The 19,395-nt window shown below is 37.0% G+C and overlaps 1 protein-coding gene across 1 annotated transcript in view; it reads left to right on the top strand.

Moving 5' to 3' along the window:
- The first annotated feature begins 854 nt into the window (after nt 1–854).
- LOC306880745 (tyrosine-protein kinase JAK1-like) overlaps nt 855–19,395 on the top strand; it is a 21,030-nt gene continuing 2,489 nt past the window's right edge. The window contains exons 1-23 of the mRNA XM_079434483.1: nt 855–937; nt 1,201–1,389; nt 1,462–1,585; nt 1,679–1,817; nt 1,911–2,062; nt 3,020–3,359; nt 4,661–4,849; nt 4,945–5,102; nt 6,135–6,249; nt 6,398–6,593; nt 8,011–8,114; nt 12,826–12,963; nt 13,052–13,139; nt 13,253–13,380; nt 14,230–14,365; nt 15,636–15,787; nt 15,892–16,051; nt 16,332–16,423; nt 17,209–17,392; nt 17,580–17,704; nt 17,897–18,069; nt 19,034–19,151; nt 19,248–19,358. Of these exons, the coding sequence (XP_079290609.1) occupies nt 1,266–1,389; nt 1,462–1,585; nt 1,679–1,817; nt 1,911–2,062; nt 3,020–3,359; nt 4,661–4,849; nt 4,945–5,102; nt 6,135–6,249; nt 6,398–6,593; nt 8,011–8,114; nt 12,826–12,963; nt 13,052–13,139; nt 13,253–13,380; nt 14,230–14,365; nt 15,636–15,787; nt 15,892–16,051; nt 16,332–16,423; nt 17,209–17,392; nt 17,580–17,704; nt 17,897–18,069; nt 19,034–19,151; nt 19,248–19,358 (3,246 nt within the window). The 5' untranslated portion in view covers nt 855–937; nt 1,201–1,265. The remainder of the gene's footprint in view (nt 938–1,200; nt 1,390–1,461; nt 1,586–1,678; nt 1,818–1,910; nt 2,063–3,019; nt 3,360–4,660; nt 4,850–4,944; nt 5,103–6,134; nt 6,250–6,397; nt 6,594–8,010; nt 8,115–12,825; nt 12,964–13,051; nt 13,140–13,252; nt 13,381–14,229; nt 14,366–15,635; nt 15,788–15,891; nt 16,052–16,331; nt 16,424–17,208; nt 17,393–17,579; nt 17,705–17,896; nt 18,070–19,033; nt 19,152–19,247; nt 19,359–19,395) is intronic.

The raw sequence follows: 19,395 nt of genomic DNA, 5'->3' as shown, positions 1-19,395 counted from the left end.
TTATCTTAGTTAACGTTATACTGTTTTGATTTTGATTGTTTTATTGTTAAAAAACCATTACCAGATAAAACATTGCATTTGAATATTAGAAACTGTTGTAATTAACATTTACTAAGATTAATAAATACTTTTGAAGTATTTTTCATTGTTAGTTCATATGTCTGTCTGTCTAAAAATAATGAATATTATATGAGCCTAGTTCATCTTAAAATAGCCTAAACAATAAAATACATTGACAAGATCCGAAAATGCCATATTGTGGACAATTGAACGTGCATTCATTATTTAGTAAGACCGCTACCCGTAAACACACAAACGCACACACACACACGCACGCACACACGCACACACACGCACACGCACACACACACACACACACAGAGACTTTCGCTATCCTTGTGGGGACTTCCATAGGCGTAATGGTTTTCTACTGTACAGACCGTATATTCTATTGCCCTACTACACCAACCCTACACCTAAACTTAGCCCTCACAGGAGACTTTTTGCAGTTTTAGATTTTCAAAAAACTTCATTCTGTGTGATTTATAAGCTTGTTTACCCGCGGGGACCTCAATTTAGGCCCCCACCGTGACACAAGTCCCCATGAGTCTGTGTGTATTCAGGTTTAAGTCCCCACCGGAATATAAAAACAAAAACACACACACACACACACGCACGCACGCACGCACGCACGCACACGCACACACACACACAGAGAAACAGATTTTTTCGCTGGAAAATAACGTTGGGACTTTCGCAAGAGGTCTGTATCATAATTATAGTACAGTGACAGAAACTCGACTAATTAAGGGTTAAATAAACGTGACGTCAACGTCAAGCAGCCAATCAGAGTCAGTGTGTGGCTGACGTAATTTATCAGAATCTAGTCATCATCAGTTTCTTCGGAAGTGAATCTCATCCAGATGATCTTTCGACGGTAAGGCAAATTACTTTCCATGGTTTCTATCTTTTATAAGTTCATTCGATGTCGCTGTAAGAATCCAAACACACTAATGACAGTCAGAAATAGGAGAGAAGTGTGTTAGTCGTGAATTGAGCTCTTCTGCGAACTTTCAGTTTCTATTAAACTGTCTGTAAAGACTGCAGGTGTTCCTAAAGAACGTGCTTCACTGTATTTCAAATACTGAAATGCTCTTCTATACCATGTTTGATGGCAGAATTTTATTCCACTATACTTAGGAAATTGTTGGAATGGAATTTTGCCTGGACCTCATTAATAAAGCGCTGAAAAAGAAGAAGTAGTGATGGCCTCAGTGATATTACAGGGGCTGGAGATACACTTTTACCTGCCAGAGACACACCAGATCATTCATCTCTCAGGAAGTTTCACAGCAGAGGAGCTGTGTGTTGAAGCAGCCAAGAAGTTGGGTAGGTGTTTCAGATATTACACAAAATAAACACTGTTATCATCACAGACTCAGTAATGTCTCGGTATTACAGGTATATCTCCACTGTGTAGCGCTTTGTTCGCCCTTTATGATGAATTTAGCAAGATCTGGTATCCACCCAATCACCCATTCACCATTGATAAGACTACAAGATTGAAGCTTTACTATCGCATGAGGTATTCCTATTCTCTTTTAGTTTTTCTTCCCTGTTTTGTGTGATGTGTGAAATGATGTTGCATATTTACGTTATAATGGCATTCGTGGCACAGGTTCTATTTTACAAACTGGCATGGGACATCTCCTCTCAAGACATCTCCTCCAGTATCCAGACACTGTCTCAAGAGAGGGACGGAGTCTACAGGAACGGCTGTTCTGGATATGGTTTCACTAACGTACCTCTATGCACAGGTACGGTGACAAAAACATTGCCTGCTTTTAAAGGATGTGCTGTTCAAGAGAGTTGTGGCTGCTCATTTGTATGTGTGTTTTTGTGTTTTTCAGAGTCAGTGTGACTTTCAGAGTGATCTGGCACCGCTGCGTAGCCCTCGTGATGAGAATGATGTCCAGCAGATAGAAAATGAGTGTTTGGGTATGGCGGTGATGGCCATCTCCCATGATGCCATTGAAAAAAATCTTCCTGTCAGTGAATTTGAGTAAGAGCATTTTTTTATTTATTTGCTTTGTATTTTATGAGATTTTTTTAGTTTAAAATTTTTTTTTCACGACTGAGACTATAGCAAGATTTAAAAAAATATAACTTTTCTATTCTATTTCTTTATATATCATGCATTTATTTTTTTGTGGTGAGTTTTGATTCTCAGGCTGCTGCTAATGGAGAACAATCACACACACACTTTTAAGTTTTTTAGTTTAGTTTTGCTTTCTGTTGAAAGTTTTTGTTTTGTTTTTATATTATGTTAGGTATTGTTATGTGTGTGTGTGTGTGTGTGTGTGTTTGTGTGTGTACATATATATATATATATATATATATATATAATAAAATCCCCCAACAGATAATTAAATAATATAAATAATTAAAAAGTAATTAATTAATAGTAATATTTTATTTTAATATATTAAATATTAAATAAAGACAATACATGACAGATAAAAAAAAACATAAAACAAAAAAATTAAACAAGCAAGTAAAGGAAAATCTAAAAAAACAACATCAAATGAAAAAAAACCCCCACAAAATAAAACCTGGAAGAAAAAGAAACACTGATGAAAAAAGTAAAAGTGAATTATATTCTCAACAAACATATACTGGAAATAATTGCATGTGTTAATTGTAAAACCATTATTTTTCAAAAAAATGTAAATAAAAAATACATTAACTGCCCTTATTTTGATATACATGTAGACTCAGTATTTGCTCAGTATTGTTGGAAATGTGTATAGAATGATGTTTGATTTCTGATCACGTTTTACATGATTCATTAATGGTGCCGTTGTCACTGAGATGGAGTTTACAGGTGTAAGGTTGAATTGCCTTCAGTCATCTCTGATTTCTCCCCAGTGTGATCTGAGGAACAAATCCACCAATAATGAGTAATTATATAACTATTAAACTCCCTGTAATTTTCACTGTTTCACTTTATCTTTGTCAGGTACAAGAATTACATCCCCAAGGTCCTGTACAAGTCCATACGTCACAGGAACATTCTCACTCGTCTGCGCATCGCCAACGTCTTTAAAGTGTTCCTTGAGGAATTCACCAGGAACACTGTGCAAGGCAACAAGATCAAAACCCATGACCTGAAGGTCAAATATATGTCTACTTTAGAGACTCTAACGAAACACTTCTGCCAGGAGGTGTTTGAACCCTCTTCTCTCATCATACATGAGAACGAGCAAATGATCACAGACTCCAGCAGCACTGCTGGTGTTCATTACAAGATCCTGGTGTCTGGCACCTCTGGCATTCATTGGTGTAAAGTCCCCACTGTGGTAAGAAGGCATTAGTACAAATAATAGCCATAGTCTGAAATTTTTGTCCGAAATTTCCGCATGTTAAAAAATAAATACAACCTCACGTTGTGTCAATCACGTTTGCACACTGCCTCCGAAACTTTCGTCCATCAAAAAAAATTCGGATTAGGTTCGATTTTCTGCTCTTTCGCATCTGTAGCATGCATTTTGATAGGAAAGGATGGGGAATACGAAAAAACAGAAAAACGCATGCGGAAATTTCAGACTCCATGTGCAATGAACTTTACACTGCCGTTCAAAATGTTTTTGAAAGAAGTTTCTTTGTTCAACAAGGCTGCATTTGTTTGATAAAATACAGTAAAAAAGTAAAATTTTGATATTATAACCTGAGAAATGATACAAGCCGGAGAACAAAAAGTTACAGACGAGATACACACACAATCTGCAATCAGATATGGCAGGAAGGGAGAGGAATGGGCAAAGTCAGTCATCGTCACAATGGCAGAATGCAGCAACTACAGGACAATTGCTCTGTTAAGTCACATGGGTAAGGTATTGAGGATGGTGTTACTGGAGAGATTGAAAGCGCAGATGGAACCACATCTGTCAGAGGAGCAGGTCGTATTCAGGAAAGACAGATGCACGACACATCAAATCCTGATCCTAAGACTTATGCAAGAGAAGGCGAAACGTAAAGGACGACACATCAACTGCTTCATTAATTTCTGAAAGGCATTTGACTCCATCAAACAACAAACGTCACTTGGGCAACACTCAAGTCATATGGAGTCGGAGCAAGATTGACCAAGATACTGCAGAACATCTGTGAAATCTCGCAGTCGGCGGTGCGAGTTGTTGGAGAAATGGGCGATTGCTTTAAAACAACGGTTGGAACAAGACAAAGGGATCCGATATCGCCATCTATATTCATCTCGTAACTCGAGAGAGTAATGGACTCGGTAAGAGACAATGGCACTGGAATATCAGTCCGTGGGTATAAGATCAACAACCTCAAATTTGCAGATGACATTGATCTACTGGAGGAGGATAGAGTTGAATAACAAGGAAATCTGGATCGGATCAATGAAGCAGGGGAGGCCGCAGAATTACAGATCAACATTGAAAAGACAATGACAATTGAATGCGTTCTTGATTTATGAAATTATTCATTTTTAAAACAAACTAACCAATAAACATGACCCCAAACTTCTGAACGGTAGTGTACGTGCTGAAGTTTCACACTTCAGTTTAGAGTTCAGTATTTCTATATGTTTCTAATTCTACAGTTTTTTTTAATGTCACGTATTTATTTTTTTAAGGCCAGTTCAGATCTGTGGACCAATCAGGAGAGACGTAAATCAAAGAGAGACCGTAAGAAACTGAGTAAAGTAGCATCACCTGATGCAGGAGAGGACAGATGGACACTCTTTTCAGACTTTAATGAGATAACGCATCTTCTCATCAAATACTCTGTGGTTACCATCCACAAACAGGACAACAAAAACATGGTGAGTTTTACCGTGAGATCTGTGATCGCTTTGGTTCATTTAGGGAAAATCAGACCTTTTGTTAAACCCAGTTTTACGTTTGTGATCTTCTTCAGGAGCTGAAGCTGGCATCCCATGAGGAGGCGCTGTCCTTTGCCAGTCTGGTAGATGGATACTTTAGGCTCACAGTAGATGCGCATCATTTCCTCTGCAGGGATGTGGCTCCCGTCTCACTGGAAAGGAACCTACGAGAAGGCTGCCATGGTCCAATCAAGTTAGTATATGTACTCATCATGCTTAAATGAACTCATATCATTCCAAATCCCTGTATGACTAACTGTCTTTCTTCTGCAGAACACAAAAGGAAATGATTTAATATATATTCATGTTGGGCACAGCTACATAAACTGCGAAAACTAGTCTTACAAGTTTAGACAATAACTTAATTGAAGTCAGCTACATAAAAATGTAGCTTCGTCTAATTTGATACCAAAAAGAGAGGCTGATTAGCACCATAATAACTTCTAAGCATACTTGCTCATAAGACACAGTCTTGACACTATGGCAATGTTTATGCAACTGGTCGCTGCTCTTTTCTATTCAACAATGGCCAGCAGTAAGCAGTGGTTATCAAGCACTGAGTTCTGAATCAGAAAATTACCTTAATGAGTGACAGACCAAAATTTGATTTAATCTTTCCCACCTCTGTAGCTTTGAAATGTCTTGTGTTCTGCATATTCAATTTTGAATGTGCTAAGGTTGCATTATATAATGCCATTATATTGTTTGTTATATTAGCACAGTATATTACAGTATATTATCTTATATTATTCACTGTAACAGCAAATATTGGATTTAAATCAGACAACATGGAATTATCGACTCAAAATGTAATTGTCTTATTTTTTCCATATTGATTACTTTTTTGAAACAGAAATGTTTCTTGAGCAGCAAATCAGCATATTAGAAGGATTTCTGAAAAATCAGCTTTGCCATCACAGGAATAAATTACATTTTTCAATATATTAAAATAGAAAACATTTATTTTAAATTGTAATAATATTTCACAATATTACAGTTTTTACTGTATAAAAGCAGCCTTGGTGAACATAAAAGGTGAATCTTTCAAAAACTCCAAACTTTTTAATGGTAGTGTAATAATTCAAATTCATATAACTTTCTGTAGCCCTATTTAATTTGTTCAGCATGTTTTTCAGCATCTAAAACTGTCTAATATAGTCATCAAATGACAGAGAAGAATGTTTTTGGACAGCTGATGTAATGGTATCTCTTTTGTATCCCTCAGTAATGAATATGCCATCCATAAACTCAAGCAGGAAGGTTATGAGGAGGGCATGTACCTACTGCGCTGGAGCACTCACGAGTTCGATCATGTTCTCCTGACTGTCATATGTAATGAGGTACTCGCTTCATTATCAGTATGTCAAGCAAAAGAAGAACAAACAAACAGACATTATATGTAAATATGTTTGCGTAAAATTAGGATATTAAAGTTGTTCTGTGTTTCACACAGAGTAACACAAATCAAAACTGACCTTTTTATTCTAGAGGGATTGTCATGGCAGCATCACCAAAACCTTCAAGAACTTCCAGATTGAGGCGAGCGCACAGGGCTTCCTCCTGACTGGGACAGATATTGTGAAACCCACTCTGAGAGAGCTGACGAACCACCTGTGTGGCCAGTGTCTCACAACAGACCACGCCAGCTTAAGACTTGAGCGTGGTTGTCCACCCCAACCGAAAGGTACTGGAGCTTCACACCAATAGTGATATTTCAAATATAGTTAGCTAGCCGTTTTAATCTGTGTCTTCTTAATGAAATTATTTAATTTTAGTTTCAAACTGCACTAGATTTTTATATTAATTCTAAAACTCATGCAGTGGCATGATTATGTACAATATGTTGGGAACAACAGGATGAAAATGAATCCTGTAGGAAACACTAGTATAATAAAATTAATTGGCATGCAAAGTTATGCAAAGATGATGTTTTATTGTAATTTTCGTTGTATCCCTAGTGAAAATTAAATATACAATTTTTTTTTTTCATGTTAAGTATATTGCAAATATATTTTTTCATATTTAGTATACTACAAATACATTTATGTGCTGAATAATAATACCTGGCAATTGTACTTTTAGTATACTAAACTGGTATACTGAAATTCTGCTGGAACAACTAATTTTGTGCTTAATGCACTTTATGTCAGCTGATAGACACGGGACACAGAGCTAAGTGCAATACAAACAACAGGTTTATTGAAAAGCAGCAGGTTAGTCAACATGGAATGTTTGAGACCACACAGTGAGTGAACGGGAGGAGTGCAGGGATATAGTGCTGCTGATTAGTGCTGACAGGTGGCGGTGATCAGAAATCAGGGGATTGGGATCTGGTGAGTGTCGTTGGTGGAGACTGCGGTGACTGTGGTGAGTCTCTGACACTTTAATTGTGCGGAAGTCCAACTAAAGATATACTGAAGTATATTTAATTATGCAGTAAAAAAGTGGAACTATTGCAAGTATACTTTAGGTCAGGGGTCGGCAACCCGCGACCTCTGTGGTGGCTCCCTGTATAATGGGTGTACAATACGTGGGGGAGGTGTTCCCCCTGACTTTTAATAAGACTTAAACTCTTGCCCTTCACTTTTTGACGGGCAAGTGTGTTTACATACAGGTTTTCAAGGGCCAATGTGAATAAATCTAGAACTTTAGCTATATGCTGTGTTATCTTTATTTGGGGATCAAATATTTTGTGGCTCCATGTGAATTTTATTCGGTGGGAAAGGGGCCAAAATGGCTCTTGACGTTGAAGGTTGCAGACCCCTGCTTTAGGTACACTCTAAATATCTTGCATTTAAAGACCTATATTATTCAAAGATCATACAATCCTCATCAATAGTGACTTTAAAACACATTTTAAGCTTAATATTAAGAAATGTGCATTTTGCACATGTAGTACTCTAAATAAAGTTTAATTATAATTTTTATATCAGTACATCTCGAGTAAATATGTTAATAGATTTGAACTATACTTAGTATGAAATAAGTTTATTTTAAATATATTACTTGCTAGGGATGTTAGATTATTATGTACTAAAATCATCCTTTTAGTCTTGAAAGGTGGCAGAAAAATGAATAATCTTCTATTTACTGCTTCACAGAGCAATCCAACCTTGTCATGACGACCAGGAAAGATTCAGCATTGCCACAATCTTCCTTCAATAATGCAGTCATCCATAGGATCCTCAGAAATGACATTACTCAGGTTGGACATCTAAAAACTGTTTGCTTATATGCATGATGTGAATAAGTCAAACCTGTTTCATAGAAAACAAGCAAATTTCTCTATAGTGAGAAGGTATTTCCTGGTGCATCCTGCTGGAAGATCCAACCTAAACTGCGATCTGTGGTTTCGAATGAAGTGATTTGTTTCTAGCTTGTGTAAACTGGTGTTAGCTGATCAAACCATTATGCTGCACTGCTAATCTAAGTAGTATTTATGTCTTGTATCACAGAAAATAACATCAGTAACAGAACATTGACCAGGTTTAACCAGCTACTGTTTTCCAAAAAAATTTAAATAGTATTTTTATGGAAGCATGATTCTACCACAGAATAAAAAACAATAACGATGTAATTATGACTTTTTGTCTTGTAAATCTGAGTTTATATATCAGAATGCTGATTTATGAGAAAAAACTGAGAAAACTGCAAGAAAAAAGGGCAGAATTATGAGATAAAGACTTCGAATATAATGGCAGTCCAGAGGAAAAAGGAAGAATTCAGAAGAAAAGTTCAAATTATTGCTTGGTAAACTGCAATGATGTGAGCACAGAATTCAGAGGAAAAAAGTTGAAATTGTGAAATATAAACTCCAAATAATGAAGTTGCAATTTTGTTTTTATATCTTGAATTTCTGAATTTTTTCATAATTGCGATTATATTCTAAATTCATCTCACAATTCTAACTTTCTAATCGAAGAAAACAGCGAGAAAGAAAGTCAGAATCGTGGGATATAAACTCGTAGGATATATAAGAAAAAAATTCTGAATTACAAGATAAAAAGTTGACCTCAAACACCTATGTCAACATCTTTATAAATGTTTTAGGAATCAGGGCTTGACAATAAGGACTGCCTGATGACCAGGGGCCAGTGTGAAAGTTTGAAAGACATTCGGGCCACTGCTGTGTCGACACAAATTTTTTTTAATTTCCATGTATTTTTATGCCTTGCCAATTTAAACATTCAATCGATTTTAAAGCGTTCAAGCCTAAGAAGACACGTGATAGAAAGTCGTGGCCTAATGGATAGAGAGTCGGACTCGTAACCCAAAGGTTTTGAGTTAAATTGTTACATTTAAACAGTCAATTAGAATAATAAGACATTTAGGCTGTTACCAAACAAATGAAACCAGTATAAAACAAAATGAATCTTTGCAGAAGTTGCATCTGAATGGCATTTAGATGTATTTACACACTGTTTAATGCAGCTCAGAGGGACATGGTGTCAGTCCTGTGTCTTGTTTCCCCCTCCTCTCGTGTCTATATTTGGCCTGCCTGTTCCTGTCCTCGTTCCCCGTCATCTAGTTAATTAGTCCCTAGCCCTGTTTAATTTCTCCGCACCTGTTTCTGTTCTTCCTCTGTGATTTCCTTGTGTTCTTAAGCCCTGTGTTTCCCTGCCCCTGTGTCCGGTATTATCGTCATCTCCATGTCTCCTGTGATCCCAGTGTTATCAATAAAGTTCGGAAGTTTGTGAAGTTCCTCGCCTCCGCGTTTCCCTGCTCCAGAGTGGGCTCTGACAGAATACCGGACCCAAGACTGTGTAAGCGGCGTCCCACGTTTTTTGTTTTCCGTGTTTTAGAAAGTTTTTTTTGTTTTTCCTGTTTTTCCGCCGCGGCATGGACGCCGCCTCCCGCTTCGCCGCCCTGATCCCGAGTCTCCCGATCCGCCATAACCTCCCGAGTCTCCCGATCCGCCATAGCCTCCCGAGTTCCCCTATCCGCCATAGCCTCCCGAGTCCCCCTATCCGCCATAGCCTCCCGAGTCCCCCTATCCGCCATGGCCTCCCGAGTCTCCCGATCCGCCATAGCCTCCCGAGTCCCCCTATCCGCCATAGCCTCCCGAGTCCCCCGATCCGCCATGGCCTCCCGAGTCCCCCTATCCGCCATAGCCTCCCGAGTCCCCTGTCCCGCCATGGCCTCCCGAATCCCCGGATCCGCCATGGCCTCCCGAGTCTCCGGATCCGCCATGGCCTCCCGAGTCTCCTGACCCGCCATGGCCTCCCGAATCCCCGGATCCGCCATGGCCTCCTGTGTCCCCGATCCCGCCATGGCTCCCGGAACGGGCCACCGCTCTGGAGGCAGGTAGCCCAGGCCCCTGATCCCTGGAGGCCTCCAGAGCGCCCCCCCCCCCCCATTGGATGGTATACAGCGTGAGGTATAATGTCAGTCCTGTGTCTTGTTTCCCCCTCCTCTCGTGTCTATATTTGGCCTTCCTGTTCCTGTCCTCGTTCCCCGTCATCAGTAGTTAATTAGTCCCTAGCCCTGTTTAATTTCTCCGCACCTGTTTCTGTTCTTCCTCTGTGATTTCCTTGTGTTCTTAAGCCCTGTGTTTCCCTGCCCCTGTGTCCGGTATTATCGTCATCTCGACTCGTCATCTCCATGTCTCCTGTAATCCCAGTGTTATCAATAAAGTTCGGAAGTTTGTGAAGTTCCTCGCCTCCACGTTTCCCTGCTCCAGAGTGGGCTCTGACACATGGAGTTCTTTAACCTGCAGTTACAAATGCATAATGTTTTGATATTTTAAACATCGATCATAATACATTGAATACTGATATTTGAAATTATTTAAAAAATGAAAAGATACTTTAAAGTCCCCCTGTGGTGAAAATGAAGTTTTTTTTATGTTGTTCATTTGTCTATGTGGTGTTTTTAATATGCTTTTAGACAAAACATGCCAATCCATTAATCACCATTGCTGAGTCCCCCTGTAGTCAAATATTTGATCCCTTAAAAAACTTATCTTTAATCATCAAAATGACATATAAATGACAAAAAACCCATGAAGCTGTGGTTTAATGTGAATTTATAACCGCTAACTTACATTATAACCCGCAGCAATAGTGGGAAAAGTAGCCCGGAGTCAGACCCACCTTTCCCGTATAAAATCAATATCACATTTTGTAATCATAATCAAAAAACGGCACTCTTCGTGTGATTTTATTTATTATTTTTTTTTTTTTACTATATGAAATTATATAAATATATACATTTTCTGCCCCCGTATCTTGGATTTTGTGCTCTTTCTTAATGCATTTTAATAGACTGAATCATGCACTGAAAGAACACTCTAAATGCGCACGCGCACTGTTTAACCCACTAGACTTCACGTAATGAAGCACTCTGTAGGTGTTTTGTTTGGTTTTTGCAAAATACTCCATAATGTCAAATTGCACATCGTTAAAACGACAATTATGATATTATCGCAGACGATATATATCGCACACCCCTAGTCACCATACTTGGCTACATGTCACATCACTTTCACTTTCATAGAACTAAATTCAGAATTTGCGTGCTGTGGTCTGTTGAGAGCTGTGTCTCTGACAACGCACGAACAGCAAAATGGAATTCTCTATCATGACTTCTTGCACTTTAATGGACATTTAGAATATTCAAGTGTTTTTAAAGCATTCAAACGCAAGAAGACGCAAATAACTCCATACAGTGTGTTCTGTGCAAACACACAGAGCTGCGTCTTGGGCAACATGCGAGCCGCTTATTTTCTTTCTGCGTAATTTCCCGCTTGAATGGTCAAATACTTACAAATGTTTATCAAATACCCATCTTGGCAAGTATCCTCAAAATCAGTCGGTTAAATCTTAAGTGAACTTAAACAGTTGAGAAAAAAAATTGGATGTGTATCATCATATCCTGGCCAAATTCCCTCCACTGGCCCTTATCAATCATGGCCTCCTAGTAATCCCCATCCACTTGATTGGCTCTATCACTCTCTCCTCTCCACCTGTAGCTGGTGTGTGGTGAGCGCACTGGCGCCGTTGTACTGTGGCTGCCGTCGCATCATCCAAGTGGATGCGGCACACTGGTGGTGGTTGAGGAGAGACCCCCCCACATGATTGTAAAGCGCTTTGGGTGTACGGCAATACACAATAAATGCGCAATATAAATGCATCATTCATTCATATTGGATCCATTCATTTTCTCTTAAAGTGACCGCGTCTATTTTACCAGCAGTTGCTGGTGTCCTTAATGTTAATCCAGAGAGAGAGAGAGAGAGAGAAAATCACTCACTCACTTTTGTAGCTTAAAACAATGACTAATCTATATTTCACTGGTAAACAAATTTGTGCTTGAACACCTACAAACCTAAAAGTCTAAACCATTGTTTAGTTTGTATTTTTATGTGCTATAACTTCCTTATAACTATATCACGTCTTTAATAGTGTTTGAACTTTATATTTGTGACTAGTAGTTTTTGCTGTGGTATAAAAATTGGAATTGAGAATTGTAAAACTAAAATTTTTAAATGTTGGTGACATATACAAGCTTTTTTATTAGAATAGTAGATAACAGGGATCAAAATCAACAATAACAGCAACTATTTTATTTTTTTTGTGGCAGGACAAGTCAAAAGTTTAACCACATTACTTAGTGTTGAACCCTAGGCATAAATCTAGACGATTTCAATGAGATTAATGTTTAAAATTAAAAGATTATGTAAAATATATTCTTTGGAAACAATATTTGTTGTATTATTAAGTGGTTGAAAGGATGTTTTTGCTAAAAAAATATGAATTAAGAAAATGTCTTGAAGCTGGTTAGACCATCTTAGATCAGTTATTGTGTTCCAGTTTAAGTTGGATATTTCAGCAGGGTCATGTATAAATAATAATAATAATAAAATTATCTGGAGCCTAGAAATGGAAAGCAATGTATTGAAACTGTTATTTAAACAGGAGAAACACCTGGGCCAAGGCACCTGCACAAACATCTATTCTGGGAAGCTGCAGTTGAGAAATGAGGATGACGACGGTTTGTCAAGCCATGAGGTGGTGGATGTGGTTCTGAAGGTGCTGGCAGCAGGACACATTTCTGTAAGTGGCACCACATCTATTGATATATACAGTACGTAGATAACTTTTCTGGGAATTGCTTTCACAAATCCTGCTCTACTGGTCTTAGGCCTTCCTGGACACAGTCAGTGTAATGCAGCAGATTTCACATAAAAACATGGTTCTGATGTATGGCATATGCATGCACAGCATGGACAGTAAGTGTGCCCCACTCCACCAGACAAAAATGCTACAATACTTATTTGTAAAATTAAAGGAATAGTTGACCTGTGACTGCAGATGATCTCATGTCTCATTGTTGTTCTGTCAGTCATTATGGTGGAGGAGTTTGTTCAACACGGCCCTCTGGATATGTTCATGAGAAATCATCGCTCGGAACTCACGCCCTCCTGGAAGTTCCAAGTTGTGGAGCAACTTTCCAGTGTCCTCAGTTATTTGGTACAATATTTAAGTTTGAACTTGACCTTGTTTCACCCTTGTTTACATTTTGTGAAATATTTACAACTTATGGGTCAGTGATATTATGACTTGAAATAAAATGTGTATTTAAGGTATAATCATCTTAAATATTCATTGAACATAGATATTTAAGAACACATTTTTAGTTCTGAATCAGTGTTATTTTAGTATTATTTAACCATAATAATATTTTAGTATTTTTTTAATTTTTTGAATTAGCTTTTATTTTTATATTTTCAGTTCTTTGATAATTGTTTTGTTTGTTTTAGTCATTTTTGTGTGTTTTTTCCCAGTAGTATTATATATTACATATATTTTTGTTTAGCTTTTATTTATTTATAGTTATTTATTTACATGTTACCATGTAAGGTGTACAAATAGTAAAAAAAAAAAAAAAGTATTATTATTTTTTATAACAAAGAAACAATAATGCAAGATTATGCCAAACTGAATTTCAGCCTTTTATAGACACTGGAGAGGTACACAACCTCGATATTTTTCTTAAAGGTCAGCAAAAAGTATCAAATTTAATTCATACATTTAAATTCAGAAGTCAGTTCATCATAGAACAAGTGTTTTCAAATCATTGTCTTTATGAATTGCATTTTAATGTATTTTTCAATTACTGAATAACAGATTCAGACAAAAGAGATGTTTACTGTAATTATTCTTGTTATTCATATGTCACAAAAATAACATGCGACAATTATCAAGTATCCATTTTCCAGGGGGTAATTTGATATCATGCTTTACTCATAAAGTAAATAAATGATTCAGAACTCTTTAATGGGATGTTTGAGACTTACTGTCTTATTCGCTCTCTTTCAGGAGGATAAGAAGCTTGTCCATGGCTATGTCTGCGCTAAAAATGTCCTGTTGAAGCTGGATGGTCTGGAAGGACAAGGTGGTCCTTTCATTAAACTGAGTGATCCTGGACTGTCCATTGCTGTGCTCAACCAAACGGGTAACACATGCTCATTCACACTCATCCAGAGAGCCTCAGTACAGCCTCACACCAAGTGTGCAGTGACTCGTGATCTCTCTTGGCAATGCACTAGCTTGGCTGCGTGCCAGACTCAGGGAGAAGAACGGTAGCTCAGCCTGCAGGACAGGACAGAAGACAGACATGTGACTGGAACAAAACTCAATAAGTAAAGAGATGGGGAGCACTCGGTAGTTTAAGGTAGAAAGAAGAACTAGGAACACAGAGCGGTTAGAACAACGAACTGACAAAGCAAGAGGGAAAGGGAGAACCATATAAAGGAGAGGAGAACACAAGGAACAGGTGAGAACATTCAAACAAACGAGATCAGACACATGAGGGGCAGGTGACAACACTCAAACAAACAAAGAGAGAACAAGAGGGACAGGTGACAATACTCAGACAAACAGAACTAAACAAGGGGGCGTGGTAATGGGAAACAAGGAGGTGGGACTGGAGGAGCACATGGCAGACACAAAGACAAAGCCATGTGCTCATACACAAAACAAACATTGAAACGAGGAACAGATACATCATTGTGTCACAATCATAAGAATATCTGATAATTCTGATCTGATAGTAACCAGTATTAACCCCATTAGAATTAAAGTAATGTGAATACATTTCTTTGAATTTAACTCATGATTGCTCAAAAACATTTATGAAATTTACATAATATTTTTTTCTAAGAAAACAGCATCAAAACAGCAAATAGCACTCTGTTTTCAAACAGTCAATTTATTTTACTTGCATAAACTTTAACTTTCAGATGTAAAAAGTTATCAATTTTGCATGCTGCAATGGTTTGTCAATAAGCGTATATATTCATAGTTTTCAACAAAGTTTAGCCGAAAGTGTGTGAGATATAGGGAACAGGCTAAATATGTTTTACAAAAGCCTTTTGACACTAATATAACTTCATAGATCAAGAAGTATTTTTGGCACCTAGAGGTACTCCATACATACCAGGGTGCAAAATGAGCCGAATGTATAACATTTGATCTAAATGGTTATATCTCTTAAAAAATAATAGTAAAAAAAAAAAGTGTATTTTGAGGGTCTTAAAACTCAAATGAAAAAAATATATATATTTAAATTTTTTATTTTTATGTATCTCTTCCAGGTCAAAACAGACCCGAATGCATTATAAGGGTTAAATAATAATAAGTATAATGTATTTTCACTTTACTAAATGACAAATTCTGAAAGTCCATTGTGCACTATTAACGCTCCTGATTGTGTCTGTGCTCAGAGTGCATTGGCAGGATCCCCTGGATCGCCCCGGAGTGTGTGAAATCCCCCAAAGCGCTGAGCATTGCAGCAGACAAGTGGGGGTTTGGGACCACGCTATGGGAGATTTGCTACCATGGCGAGGTGCCCCTGCGTGAGAAGAAACTCTCAGAGGTGCCTGACTCTTCTAAGATGACTCTACATTTATACTTGTCCAAAGCAGCAGTTGTTCTTTGTTTCTGACTATAACCCTTTTAATCTAACATCTGTTTGTGCAGAAAGAGCGATTCTACGAGGTGTGCGGTACTCTGGTCACTCCCAGCATCAGTGAACTGGCTGATCTGATCACGCAGTGCATGAACTATGACCCCAAGAAGAGGCCGTTCTTCAGAGCCATAGTGAGAGAGCTGGGCCGCATCAAAGAGCAGCACGAGAAGGGTATCTGTCACATAATATCACACGATCATCACTAACACTAATAGTCTTTACCTCTTCTTTATGCAACAGATTAAAAAAAAATAAAATAATAAAATACCCCCCCCCCCCCCCCAAAAAAAAAGAAAGAAGGAAAATATTTTGAGTTTAAAAATATCATGACAGTTAAGCACATTTACAACATTCATTTACAGATCTCATTCTTATTTCTCTTATAGTTCAAAGTAACCTTCATGGTTGTATTTGTATACATTACTGAATTTATTGTATTTTTTATATACAGCACTTCATCTTATGGAGGCAATTCCTCCACAGGAGACTGATCCTACAGATTTCAAGAGAAGATTTCTCAAGAAAATCCGAAAACTTGGAGAGGTACTGGACTTTTCTAGGTTAATGACTGTAATGTACTGTTACTCTTCCCTAGTCAAATAAAGGAACATGTACAGGATTCCTACTGGAATTTCTATACGAATTTGGAAATGTCTTCATAGAATTCATACATTTTTTAAAAGACATTTAAGTCCCCATTTAGTGTTCTAGTATTATTTATATAATATTATAGTATTTATTCATATTTAGAATGAGCTTTTGTTTTTATATTTTAAGTTTTTATTTTAGTTTTAGTATTTTTTTTTTATGTCAATTTGCCATTTGTATTAGTTTTTTAGATATTTCTATTTATCTTTAATACATTTTTTATTTATTTAGTATATTTACGGAAACTTATTTTATTTCACTTAGTTGCTAAGGCATCATTTAAATAGTTTTTATATAATATGCATTTTTTGTATATTTCAGATTTATTTCAATTAACAAAAAATATTTTTAATCGATTTTTTTATTTTAGTTTTATTTAACAATAACAACACTATTGTTCCCAAAAGGACTATTATGATTACCAGTAAGCTCAGTACAGCAAAACCAGTTTAAAGAAATTGTATATTATAGATTTTATAAGAAATTTGTAGAATACGGTACAAATTCCATTAGAATTTCGAACTAGTAATTCTAATTGGAAATCTGGACCAAGTTAAAGCAGTCTCACCCTTGATTCAGTCACAATGAGATCCCCACATTTCCTCTCATCTCTCCTAAATCCCATATTCCCCTTGGATTAATGTTATCTGTTCTTGTTGTTTTTTATAAATCTTGTCCAGGGAAACTTTGGGACGGTGGAACTGTGTCTGTATGATCCTAAGGGAGATCAGACAGGTGAGCTAGTGGCTGTCAAATCTCTGAAAACGGAAAATGAGACCAGCAACCTGAGGAAAGAGATCAGCACCATCAGAAACCTCTACCATGAAAACATTGTCAAATACAAAGGCCTCTGCAATGATGAAGGCAAGTCATGAGCACAGCTACAAACACAAAGGCTCTGTTTACACACAATATTCACATCACTTTCTAATCTTGATGGCTTTCAACTTCATAAATAAGACTATCTACAATACCTCAGTTACACATGAATATGTAGCTCATTTATATGTACTAACTGTATTATTGCTTGGGGTGAATGTGTGTCACTCAGGAGGAACGAACATCAAACTCATTATGGAGTACTTGCCCTCTGGCAGTCTGAAAGAATACCTGCCCCGTAACAAATCCTGCATCGATCAGAAGAGACTGCTGCATTATGCTCTTCAGATATGTCAGGTAATACAGCCAATACAACAGATAGCTATAGATATAGATACAGATAGCTTCACCTGTTTTCACTTATATTCAGATATTTTTATTTGTGACTTAATTGTCCAAATACTTTTTTGGGCTGCACAACAGTAGCGATCACTATGCATAACAGTCATCTTTTGGTATAAATCAGTATAAATATTGTGTGTTTGTCAGGGTATGGAGTATTTGGGATCTCAAAACTACATCCACAGGGATCTGGCAGCGAGAAACATCTTAGTGGAGAATGAAACACTTGTGAAGATCGGGGACTTTGGTCTGACTAAGAGCATCAAAGATGATAAGGAATATTACAAAGTGACTGAAGAACAGGACAGTCCTGTGTACTGGTAAAGCAGCACTCATTCCTTATTATACATCTTTAAATATTTTAAACATGATTTAAATCACTGTTTAAGCTTGTTTCTTATAAATTTGTTGAATATTTCTATAAAGGACAAATGATTTATACATCTGGAAAAGTTATTACCTTCTCCCTTATATATATATATATATATATATATATATATATATATATATATATATATATATATATATATATATATATATATATATATATATATATAAACGTATCATGATTTAAATGTATGCTACTATGGGAAACCAATGCTTAAAAACAACCAAAAAAACTAACAAACACTTGCTACACTTTTTACAAATCTTACTGATTTTGATAATGAACAAAACTCTACCTCTGCATCCTAACTCAAGCTACTATCAAATGTGCATTTCTAAGAGACAAAAAAAAGTTATATTATTATTAATATTATCAGGCAACCCAAACCCGTTTTTTGATTTGAAACACTATCACTAATTAGAACATGCGGAAACTTAAGAAATAATTTTTTCTATTTAGATATTTATTTTGTTTAGGAAAATTAATGGTCTGGTTTATACAACTTTCACTTTGGAGCAAAAAATTTATCGTGATGATTATCGATATCGACTGAAAAAATTATTGTGATAATGTTTCAGATTTATCAAAAATCAAATTGGATTTTGATACAAGATTGACCAATCTTGGACCTACGACTTTTGAACCGGGCCTTTCACAAGCTACCGATACCTCGAGTTTGATACCGGTTCCTGAACGATACTTTTTTGGATACCAATTTTATGAAATCAGTTTTAACGAGATTATAAACTTTGGTTTATTTTTTCAGCTTGTTCACTTGTTAAAAGCATGTTTAACAAGAGTTTTTATGTCTGTAAGTCCATAGTTTCACTGTATATATGCACAAGCATCCAATGAAGGTCCAGCTAAACTAAAGTCATGTCCTCTGTCTTGTGCAGGTATGCTCCAGAATGTCTGATTAATCGGAAGTTTTATAAGGCATCTGATGTTTGGTCATTTGGGGTCACTCTCTATGAAATCATGACCTACTGTGACCGTGATAACAGCCCTCCACAGGTGAGCATTACAAACCTGATATTAAATCATTACATCAGGTTTTATAATCACAGTGATTCATCTGCTAATTCCTGTTCTTGTATGTTTCTCTGGTAGGTATTCCTGAAGACGATTGGCCGGTCTCATGGGCAGATGACCATGGCCAGGCTGGTAGAAGCTCTTGAGAAAGGCTGGAGGATGCCATGTCCAGATTTGTGCCCTGAAATGGTGAGAAATCTGACCCACCCTGGACTTTTCTCTGATT

This window comes from Barbus barbus (genome assembly GCF_936440315.1).
Source record: "Barbus barbus genome assembly, chromosome: 15".
Taxonomy (NCBI): Eukaryota; Metazoa; Chordata; class Actinopteri; order Cypriniformes; family Cyprinidae; genus Barbus; species Barbus barbus.
The sequence above is the reverse complement of the archived record's forward strand: the minus strand, read 5'-3'. Positions and strand labels throughout refer to the sequence as shown.